Source organism: Sciurus vulgaris, assembly GCF_902686455.1.
Source record: "Sciurus vulgaris genome assembly, chromosome: 5".
Taxonomy (NCBI): domain Eukaryota; kingdom Metazoa; phylum Chordata; class Mammalia; order Rodentia; family Sciuridae; genus Sciurus; species Sciurus vulgaris.
The window spans coordinates 71,812,408-71,824,198 of NC_136465.1; the positions used below are offsets into that span (position 1 = coordinate 71,812,408).

Sequence of the window (11,791 nt, forward strand, 5' to 3'; positions counted from 1 at the left end):
TGCATATGACCTATGTACATCCTCCAGTAAACTTATCTCCAGATAACTCATACCTACTGTAATGTAAAGGCTATATAAACAGTTGTTATACTCTATTGTTTATGGAATAATGACAAAATATGAAAGTCTGCACATGTTCAGTATGGGTATAGTTTTTTCCCCTGAAAATTTGTGATCCACAGTTGGCTGAATCCACAGATACAGAGGGCCAACTAAAATATGTGGAATGACTGTAGTCTCAGAAAACCTGCGATCTAAGAACTGATTCAAAATGAACTGAAGGTTATATTGTTCATAGGCCTTAGTAGGAAAATTGAAATATGAATGTCCCTTTAACATCAACAAAAGGTAATTGGTATTTGGTAATTATATTTTTATATATTCAAAAATCTACTTCTAGCTGGGCATGGTAGCATATGCCAATAATCCCAGGGACTCAGGAGGCTGAGGCAGGGGGATAGCAAGTTTGAGGGTAGCTGTAGCAACTCTTAGAGAGGCCCTAAGCAACTTAGCTAGACCCTGTCTCAAGATAAAACAATAATAAAGAGCTAGGGATGTAGCTCAGTGGTAAGACACTCCTGGGTTCAATACCTACTACCAAAACATAAAATAAAAATAAAACTTATGAGACAAAGCGTCTACTGCTTACCTCGTAGCAACTACCCATACTGTAGGTATTCCATCTAGAAGGGAATAAACTGCCTTAACATAGCTGGCCAACAAATCAAAACCTATAAGAAGTACAAATGCCTCAAAACATCATGTTGTTCTCAACAAAGAGATCATTCTAATATTTTATGATATATGAGAAAAAATATTCCAAAGAAATAGAATTACTATAAAAATTAACAAATCTATGCAAAAAAAACTAAAAATGTCAATATGATATCCAGAAGGGATCAATGATTAAATCCATTTGTCTGTTATTTTTTGCATTTCAAATTGTTCTTTTTTATGATAACCTTCAAAATAAAAGATTATTTTCATATCACTCATTTTAATGCTTTCTAATGGGAAGCTAATGGGAAATGGAAGCAAACCAGTACACGATTTGAAATTTACTTCTTTGGGATTAATTATTAAATCAGTCACAAAAATTTTAAAAAGTTAAATGTGATTTTGTTCTAACATGCTTTCACAAAGACATTTTACCTCAGTAACATTAAAAATTTATACATTGTTCAAAATAAATGTTTTAAGGTAATGTTATTAGTCTGCGAAATTAAAATGATTATCTTGGAGGAGTGTGTCCTGAACTCATACCACAATATACAGAATTTCCAGAGGAAGCAGCCTGGAAAGTCATGCTCTAAAATCAATAATGCTAGTAGCTTAATACTCACTCTGAAGTGATTCATAAAGACATCATTGTCATATTGTATTACGTAATTCCTATAGAATGGTTTCAAATCTGACTAAAATTTTTTTGAATAACACAAGTATTATTTTTTCTTCCTAATGTAAATCAGTTAACAAAATGAACTAAAAGACCATGCACTTAGAGCAGGGTGATGAAGAAGTTTCGACTAGGGAGAGAACAAAGTACAGTGATTACTAGCTTTGTAGTTAGATTCCTTGGTTTAAAAAAATTCTGTCCTGTCCTTGGACAAGTTACTTACTTTATTTAAGCCAGAATTTTTTCATCTGTAAAATGAGAATAATAATAGTAGTGTTGAGGTAAAGATCAAAGGAGATAGGGCACAGTGCTCAGAGCAAAGCAAGTCTTCAGCAGAGGTAATCTATTCCTCTTGTTAGAAATAAGAATATGTAATGCCAGCACAATTTATTTGTATAAATCACTCGAGAAGTTCTGTAAATCTATAAGGACTTTCCCAGTTGAAATTACACATTTAAATATGTAAGATAATTGATTTCTAATATTAAAACAATTTTTCTACTTTATCACTTAATTTTATAAAAAATGAAAACAAGTTGTTCTGCAGGTCATCATATATGACATTGTAATATTCAATTATGATAATTTAAGAAATGTGAAATACCTTTCTCTTAATTTTTTCAGCTCCACATCTCTTTCACCAATCAGTTCTGATATACTAACAAAGTAATTATGTTCCAGATTTAGAAGAGTTTCAGAGGCAGGAGAATGTATTAGATCATGATATACATCTGCAAAATCTTCATCCCAGCTGGGCTCTTCAGGCCTTGCATGCTCTAATGTACTCTATAAGATGATACACAGACATTCCTCCATCAAGACACAGTATTTTTATTTAACACAGTACTAGAAAAGTATGCATATTATGGCTCCATTTTTCTATATCAGACAAGGACTGCAAGACCCTCTATTTATGTATGTGTAGAGATATAAGAATGAGGGCAGAACGAATATAGAAAGATTTAAGCTAAGTTGAGTTACCTTGGAACAGAGATGAAGCACTAATATGGAGGAAGGTGCACAAGTTTCCAAAATAAAAAAAGAGTATTCTGTAATTCTATTTTTGTGAAATCACACACACACACACACACACACACACGCACGCACACACACGCACACACACATACACAAAGGGAGATCAACAAAATGATAATGGTGACTATTTCAGGATAGTGGGACTTTTGGTGACCTTTATATTTTATAATAATTTGCATGTACTAATTATATAATAAGAAAAACTTTTCATTGTTAAAAATGTGCTCTACAAAGGATTTATAGGTTGTATGTTTAGAAAATAAAGTTATCTATGTAGTCACCTATGATACATTAACCTTCAATACCCAATTCATGCATACCTATGTCCAAGATAAAAGTGTAATTGTCCTACTTTGATCTTTTCATCTATCTTCATTTTAAAAAACAGTAATATGCTTTCTTTAAAAATATAAGCATGCTTTAAAAATATAAGCATAAGTATATGAAAATGATAACTATCGAAATGATAAAGGACAGCGTAAGCACTGATAAACCAAAAAAAAAGTAGAACTGAAAGAGAGCCCACACTGGGATCTTGAAGGCTCATACATATACACCCTGAGAGGCACAGATGCCTATCTCAAAAACAGTCACCTCGATACATGCAAAACACATGCAGAAGCTCATAGCAAATAATAGAAAAATAAAAATAAAACAAAATGGTGTTTTTTTCACTATTGATCTGTGCAAACAGATATGTTTTTTAAAAAATAAAAATTATTCTCTTTTCTTATCAACGAATATATTAAAACTGCAATGTAAGATGACCTAGAGTCATAACTTACCTTAAAGCAAATGAATAAATCATAGAAATAGGTATCTTGAACTTGGCCAATTAACAGGTAAACTTTCCCCTTTGTTCTCATTCACTCATCCTTCAGACAAAGGCCACAGCAGATGGGAGGAGTTTCAGAGGACTAGCTGAACCTGGAACTCAGATTTCATCTCTATATCTCTATGTCTTTCCACCAGGTGCTGCTCTAAGAATTATAACCAGCCCAGGTGACTTACCCTCTAGTCAAAATTCACTTCAGGCTAAGGCTGAAACTGTGTAGGAAGGAGCCAGTGCAAGATCTTTGGGATCTGAATGGCTACAGCACCTATTTTAAACTCAGCCTAGTACAAGCCTTATGAATCAGAAGCTGCCTACACAAAAAGCACTAAACAGTCTTTCCTTGATCTAATTCATGCCATTTCCTCAAGAGAGGTTGGGCATGAAGGAAAGACCTGCAGAGAGAAAACTATTCACTGCCCACCTCCACCTCCACCCTCAGGCATAAAACCTGGTTTCTTTGAGGTTTACACCACTCAGCACTGATAATCTTTCTTGGTCATTATTATAAAACAATCCACCTGTCACTTACTGTCATTAATTTAAAGGCTTGGCACCAAGATCAGTCTTCCTCTCTGCACCAAATTCTATCATCAACCTGGTCCACTTGGATGTCCTTATGGACAACCCATCCAATGTTCCATCTTCTTACTTTCCTGAACTCTTTATCTTTCATGAGTTCTCCAATCTACCTCAGTCATCCTTTCATTAACTGTTTTAGTTTGAATCTTGAGTGTCCCCCAAAAGTCACATGTTAGGCTTGACTCAAAGTGGTGCTATTGGGAGATGGCAGAACATTTTAATAGAAGGGGCCCTAATGGGAGGTCCTTAGGGAGTGTTCGTGAAGGGGATTGTGGAATACCTATCTCTTCCTCTTCCTTTTCTGGTTTGCTTCCTGGCCATAAGGTGAAGAGTTTTACTCTGCCATACACTCTTGCCTTGATGGGTTGCCTCGTCACAGGCACAAAGCAAAGGGGCCAACAATCATGGACTGGAACTTCTAAAACTGTGAGCCCAAATAAACCTTTTTGTCTTTATAAGTTGATTATCTCAGGAATTTGTTACTAGTAATGGAAAGCTGGCTAATGCAGTATTTCTCATCACAAACAGTTTAACTTTTAACATTCAAGTATCTAACCATAACCTCCAACCAAGATTTTTTCACTCAGTTATTCCCAAGTAATTGAGTATTTAACCTCTCCTACCAGCTCATTTTATCAGTCATTAATTCCTAGAGATTCTCTTCATTCTCTACATAGCTTACATTCTGTGGCCCAGCATTCAAACACTGTCTTGCCAATATCCTCAACTCTCTTGACTGATGTTGTCTCTCTGATCCATTTAATAAAACCCTAATCTTATTCTTCTCTCTGCCTGCTATCAGGCTTAGACAGCCACAGCAAAAGAAAAAAAAAAATCACACAACTCCAAAGTTCATGGCAGCAAACAGGCTACTCTAACTTGCCTTTCAATGATGCTTGACAATTCCACCATTCCTTGGAAAATTCTGTCCTCAAACATTCAACTCTTTCATTACTCCCTACCTCATCTAAACAAATGATCTATCTTTTCTATTTCTCAGATAAAGTTGAAGCAATCAGAAGAAAATATCATCAACTTCCTACTACAGTTAGCAAAATTTTTGGAATTTATTTCTAATCTTTCCTGCTTCACATCTGCAATAACGAAAGAAGTATATTTCATTTCAGTTAAGGTTAATTCTCCACTTGAGTTCTGGATACTGTCCTTTTTAGACTTCAACTCTACCATCAAAACCAAACCAAAATAAAACAAAACCAACAAACCTCTGATCCTGTATTCCCATTTAGCAAGTGTCTCAAATAGCCAAACTTCTGGAGTTATATATTCTCATTCTTCCTTCTTCCTACTTCCATATTCTTAAAGTCACTGAAATCTGAAATCTAGTTTCTGCTCCCACTAATCCATTGAAACTAATCTTCCATAGACAAGAATACCTGATAAATCTAATGATATCTTTAAGTATTTTCTTTAGATCATACTCAGTGGCATCTTCGCTTTCTATCAATTTAACTGATGATGGTTTCTTTTTTAGTAAATAAAATAATGATATGTGTGGCATTAGATTTTATGAAACAGTGTTTGTTACTTAAATAGAAAAGTGATGGTGTTAACATAGCTTTACAACAACAATGAAGTAGGAAGACAAAAGTAAATCAAAGCCTAAAGTGAGCTACTATTGGTTTAGGGTTGCCAGATAAAAGCCAAGATATTCAGTTAATTTAGAATTTCATATAAAGAATAACTAATTTTTCGGTATAAATATGTTCCATGTAATATACAGGATATAGTTATACTAAAAAAATTCACTTATCTGAAATTCTGTCTTTACTAGGTACCCTGTAACTTTAATTATTAAACCTGGTGACCCTATGTTGGCTGGATATAGAAAAGTAGCTCCTATTTTACAAAAGTATTCTATGAAGCATATTTTGACTTACGTGCTCATACTGATAAAGGAAGGAAGCACAAAAGCAGTAACATATACTGAATATTATTGGTACATAGATAAAAAAGGATTCCCCAAACTGTTTCAGTATTATGTTAGCAATTTAAAATTCAGAATATCCTTGAAATATACAATCTGACTTATTTTCTTACCTCAGCATAAGCTTTGGCCCATGTGTTTGCCAGCTGATGTAAATCTATTTCACCTGATTTCACAGCTTCCAAAGCTGCTTCAGCATCTCTATCATAATCCCTGAGGGATTCTTCCTCTATAAACTGGCTTAGAGCTTCTTTTAAGTCTGTAAGAGGAACAATAAATGCCATCATCAGCAAAATTCATATACAGAAAGGGAAAATTTTACTTGGCTAAGCGTTCCAATGCAAAATTTTATTTTATCAAACTAACACCCTTAATATCATCTTCAATTAAAATAAAATCAATAGTACAGTGCTTGTATGGCAGACACAAGACCCTGGGTTCAATTCCCAGCACAGAAAAAAAAAAACTGGTTTAGAGGATCATTTAACTATTTCATAACAATTATTTTTCTTTATCACGTTATAACATGGAGAAAGGTCAACATTCTTAGTTCTTCTGTAAATCCTTGATACTAATTAAGTAGTATTAATTTCTTAAACCAAATAATTCAGTTTGAAGTTGAACAAGTAAATGCATATAAAGAAAAGTCTACATATTTTGAGAGTCTGTTACTGTATGTAAGTGAAAAAGCTTCTTATATCTGTTTAAAGAGTATATTATTAGAGCTTTTGAATCTGAAAAAAGAAATTGATTATATTAAAACCAGTTTAATTCAGGTAATCTAAGGTTTCAATTTTAGAGACACTATTTAGGGACTGCCATAATGGAAAGAGCACTAGAATAGGAGTCAGGACATGTGGGTTCTGGCCTTGATTCTGTCACTATGCTTGTGACTTTAGACCAGGGGTCCACGATCTTGAATCCCCGAGAGGCCTTGCTGAAACCAACTGCTTCAGGACTACCCCTAGAGTTTCTAAATCAGTAGGAACAGCATGGAGTCAAGAATTTACATTTGTAACAAGTTCCCAGGTTGTGCTGATTAGTGAGAATTAGTAATTCCTTGAGAATTACTGCTTGAAGTAAATAATTAACTTCTTTATGTTGTTTCCTTATTTATACGATGTGATTATGCTAAAAGTTTCTCAGTTGTTTTATAATTCTAGCATTCTGTGATTCAACATGTTATTAATTTGAAATTTTGTCCTAGTCTGAGAGATAGAACAGAGACTTTTTAAAATGGCTTCATACAGACCACTTTATAAAACTAATTTAGGTAATCAAATATTTTTCAAAGATTAGAACTCCTCTGTTCCATGGAATCTTAAGAACTGATGACCAGATCATTGAAAGGCCAACCCAATTTACTGATATAATTCTATAATTATAATACTGTAATTAGTGATAGCTGAAATACCTTATGAATCCACCCAACTAAATTCAAATGTTAAGAGTTTTCATCCAGACCTTGTAATGAACTTTTCATTATGTAATTTATTTTTCATTAAATTGCTTTATAAAAATTACACAGGTTATAGGGAAAATAATAAAGCAAAGGACTGAGAAATCTTTTATTCTTGGAAGCACTTAAACAATTCTTATTTTGTTTCCATTGCTTCTTAAGTTTATGCTTTCTAGTATGGAACTTTTAATGAGAGAGGCCATAAGAAAATAATAAAGTGGTATTACTTTAAAAAAATCAGTCCGTACCATTTTCTATAAAGCATGGCAAGCTATGAAGCAGCATTAGACGTCCATGCAAATGACTGGCATTTTCCTGAACAGGAAATTTGAGGGGTACTCTCAATTCTAAGCACTCAGTTCCCACTTTGAATTTATACACAAATTCCCTTTCTTTGTGGCAGAATCTTTCTCGGTTTTTCTTCATATTCTTTGACAGGATATCTATAGAACAAAAACAAAACAAGCAACAAGTTATATTATAAAACCATGATGTTTCATTATGGCTGTAGCACTTCTAAAATATATTCCACCACTCGAATAATTTTACTTGTGTGACTCTGAACCAACTACTTCAGTTTTTTCCAAGTGGTATTCTTAGGCAGGGTTCTCAATATTAGGGAAAGAACTGGGAAAGATTAATAAGAAAGAGGATTCTTAGGAAGGGATACGTAGGTGGATAGATACAGAGCCTAGGAAAGAGTTGATGAAAACGAAGTGAAACAGATCAGGGACCAAGTAGTGATCCAGGCGATCTTAGAGGCTGTGGTTTTGAGATCTCTGATAGGAGAAGAGGATAAGAAAGTCCTAGAAAGATCTTCATGTGGCAAGAACAGAAAACACAGGATGCCTACCACAAGGCAAACTGGACAGTATTCAGAAAAAAAGAAAATCTAGTTAAAGTGAATAAGAATCAGCTTCAAGTAAAGATTAATTCATTGATCTCCCAACTGGATTTATGCTTGCTAGGCTTTTCCCATCAAAGCAGTTCTCACCGTATTCTCTACTCTGAAGTCATAATAACCTTTCTTTAAAAATGAATATGCTTATTTGATCATGTTGCTCATCTGCTTAAAACCTTTCTATGAGTCCACTGCTCTCAGGATAATATTCAAACCCTATATTCCAGTTTGCACCTCCAGACTCTTCTCTGGGGTGCACCTACATTCTTCCTCATCAACACACCAATTTGCAAATTTTACTTTCCTATCATACTGAACTTCTGTCAATACCGAACTTCTCTTACCACTCTTAAGCTTTCTGAATTAAGTTTTACCTAGGGTACTCTTACTAGTTAAATTTTCTTGGATAACAACTACTCATTCTTTGGGTCCTAGTTCAGATAGCCTCCAGAAGCCTGCATCAACTCACAAAAACTGTACTGGGTCCCTAGTACAAGTTTTCATACTATTAGTCTGTTCTTATCTGAATCATGATGTTTTTCTTACTCTCACTGGAATAGTTAACTTCAAGGGAGAGGAAATATATTTCATGTACCAGGTAGGTTTCTGGGAATATAATAGCAAGAGCTAACAGACAATTGTTAAATTGTATGCTGTTTTAATTTTATGGTGCTCTCTGAAAAAACATAAAAGACAATAAACAGTTACTCATATTGTGTTCTAAAAAGAGGTCATTTTCTTGAAAGTAGAAAAGTAATACTAGGGACTGGGAAGGGTGCATGGGACGTGGTGGGAATGAGGGTGGAAGAAGGGTGGTTGAATATGATCAAAACATGCTGTATGCATGTCTGGAAATCACCGTGAAACCCATTAATATGCACAATTAGCATGTTAATAAAAAGAGGTCACTTGACATTTAAAAATAATTCAAAGGACTTTTTCAGTGTGGGTGGTAGTACTGATGATTTGATTTACCCAGGCTGTATGTAGGGTGTACAAAATACTTCATCATAGTGCAAAGAGACAGGATACTGGGATGGGGGTACAGAGAGGTAGAGTGCTTTCCAAGAATGTGCAAGGTCCTGGATTTGATCCCCAGCACTGCAAAAAAAAGGAAAAGAGAGGGAGGAATCAAAGAGAGACAGATCAAGACAGAGGGGGAGAGAGGGAGGGAGGGAGGGAGGGAAGAGGAGGGAGAGGGAGAGGGAGAGGGAGGGAGAGAGAGAGAGAGAGAGGGAGAGAGGGAGGGAGAGAGAGAGAGAGAGAGGGAGAGAGGGAGGGAGAGAGAGAGAGACAGAGAGAACAAAAACATATGCTTTACTCATGGAATTGAATAACTAATATTCATTAAATGTAAATTAATGTAAATTTGTACAACAGTTTTAGAAAACTGGCAATAATTACCAAAACTACAACAGGTCTGTTCTATGATGCAGAAATTCCACTTCTAAGTATACATATATATTCAAATACACACACACATACACATATATGTATGCAGAAGACTTTGTGTATGGCATCATCATCTCTGGTCTAATTTCCTTGACACCAATGGACCACCCCTTTCCACTCTTCTACATTTTAGGCTCCCTTCGCTTAAAACTCCCCACTATCTCTTTCCAAAACGTTTTAGCATGGCATTCAAGGCCCTTCATAATCTAAACCCTATTTACATCTCCAGCTTTACCTCTACTATGAGTATCCTGAGGGTTGTATCTTATCTATAGTTGAACGATAGCCCGCTAACATGGTGCATATAGACCTTTGGCAAACATTTGCATAAAGAAAGTGGTGCGGTTAGTAAGAGAATTCCCCCTTTGATTCTGTGTTCAAATAGTTCAAATTTTAATTCTGCCATTTAATTGTTACCTGAACAATTGGGGATAATGCCATTTTTTGTAGTTTTATTTATTTATTTATTTTTATTGTAAACAAATGGGATACATGTTGTTTCTCTGTACATGGAGTAAAAGCATACCATTTGTGTAATCATAAATTTACATAGGGTAATGTTGTTTGATTCATTCTGTTATTTTTTCCTTCCCCCCACCCCTCTTTTCCCTGTACACAGTCATGCCTTCCTCCATTCTTGCCACCCTCCTTAACCCTAACCCTAAACCTAACCCTAACCCTAATGCTAACCCCTCCCACCCCCCATTATATGTCATCATCTGCTTATCAGCGAGATCATTCGTCCTTTGGTTTTTTGAGATTGGCTTATCTCACTTAGCATGATATTCTCCAATTTCATCCACTTGCCTGCAAATGCCATAATTTTATCATTCTTTATGGCAGAGTAATATTCCATTGTATATATATATATACATATATGCATATATACATATATATATATGCCACAGTTTCTTTTTTGCCACTCATCCTTCAGATAGAGTGCTAATTTCCAGAACATATAAAGAACTCAAAAAACTCTACACCAAGAATACAAATTATCCAATCAACAAATGGGCTAAGGAAATGAACAGACACTTCACAGAAGAAGATCTACAAGCAATCAACAGATATATGACAAAATGTTCAACATCTCTAGTAATAAGAGAAATGCAAATCAAAACTACCCTAAGATTCCATCTCACTCCAATTAGAATGGCGATTATTAAGAACACAAGCAACAACAGGTGTTGGCGAGGATGTGGGGAAAAAGGTACACTCATACATTGCTGGTGGGGTTGCAAATTAGTGCAGCCACTCTGGAAAGCAGTATGGAGATTCCTCAGAAAGCTTGGAATGGAACCACCATTTGACCCAGCTATCCTACTCCATTTAACGTGCAGGACAGTGTGTCATAAGGATTAATCAAAAATAAATATGAAACATCTGACAAACATAAGATGATCAATAAAAGAAAGCCAGAAATAAAATATCTAAGAACATAACACCATAGAAATCATATGCTACGATAAAATCAGAGGTAGTAAAGGTGTTAACATGTAGCAAGAAATTGAAAGTTGCAGAAATACAAGTTACACGGTCTAATCTAGTTCAGGTTCAGTACTTTCAGTAATAAAACTATCAGCTCCGGTTTCAATCGGTTCAACATTTAGACTTGTTTCAATACATTGGTAATTCAGTTACAATTCCCTCCACTATTTTGGTTTTTAGTAATAGCTTTGCTTCAGTTTTAGTGGCTGTGAAATCAAACATGGAATGGGAAAAGGGCTGGACCGAACTCACATAACCAACAGCGGAAGCACTGAGGCTCACATTAAGGAAAGGATTGAGAACTGCTGAGCCAAGAAGCTCCGGCCGAGGAACGGAACCTGACCCCTAATTAGGTTTCGATCTTAAATGGTTTCCTCCCTCTTGGTTCTGAGCTCACCTCGGTTGGTCCCGAAGTAGTCAGCACACTGCGAGCTGTCAAGGAGTCTGGGCGTAGGGAACGTCAGCTGACTAACCGGCTTGTTTTTACAGCCAGCAGATTCCCCACGGCAGATTCACTCATCTTTTCCTGTTTTACGTCGTTTCAAAGAAAAATATTTGGTTCAAATTGCCACCTTTTCCAGCATATTTTAATCTCTTAATTTAAAAAGAGCAAGAAGGTGTGTTTCTAAACAGTTACTATGTATTTTGGAGACGAAGTTACAGCCGCTTTCGTGACGAAAGTGGAACGAAATAGTACAAAT

The 11,791-nt window shown here is 35.3% G+C and overlaps 1 protein-coding gene across 8 annotated transcripts in view; it reads right to left on the bottom strand.

Annotated features, from left to right (window-relative positions):
• Nucleotides 1-11,632, bottom strand: part of FERRY3 (FERRY endosomal RAB5 effector complex subunit 3) — a 40,247-nt gene extending 28,615 nt beyond the window's left edge. The window contains exons 1-5 of one of the 8 annotated variants that reach the window (XM_079142992.1): nucleotides 11,488-11,547; nucleotides 9,126-9,251; nucleotides 7,498-7,692; nucleotides 5,904-6,049; nucleotides 2,001-2,182 (exon numbers count right to left, since the gene is read on the bottom strand). In XM_079142992.1, coding sequence (XP_078999118.1) covers nucleotides 2,001-2,182; nucleotides 5,904-6,049; nucleotides 7,498-7,692; nucleotides 9,126-9,162 — 560 coding nt within the window. In that variant the 5' untranslated portion in view covers nucleotides 9,163-9,251; nucleotides 11,488-11,547. Of the gene's footprint in view, nucleotides 1-2,000; nucleotides 2,183-3,216; nucleotides 3,294-5,903; nucleotides 6,050-7,497; nucleotides 7,693-9,125; nucleotides 9,252-11,342; nucleotides 11,443-11,487 lie in introns of those variants that run through there. The other 7 variants (XM_079142995.1, XM_079142993.1, XM_079142996.1 and 4 more) reach the window with 7 other exon arrangements.
• Between the last annotated feature and the right edge of the window lie 159 nt (nucleotides 11,633-11,791).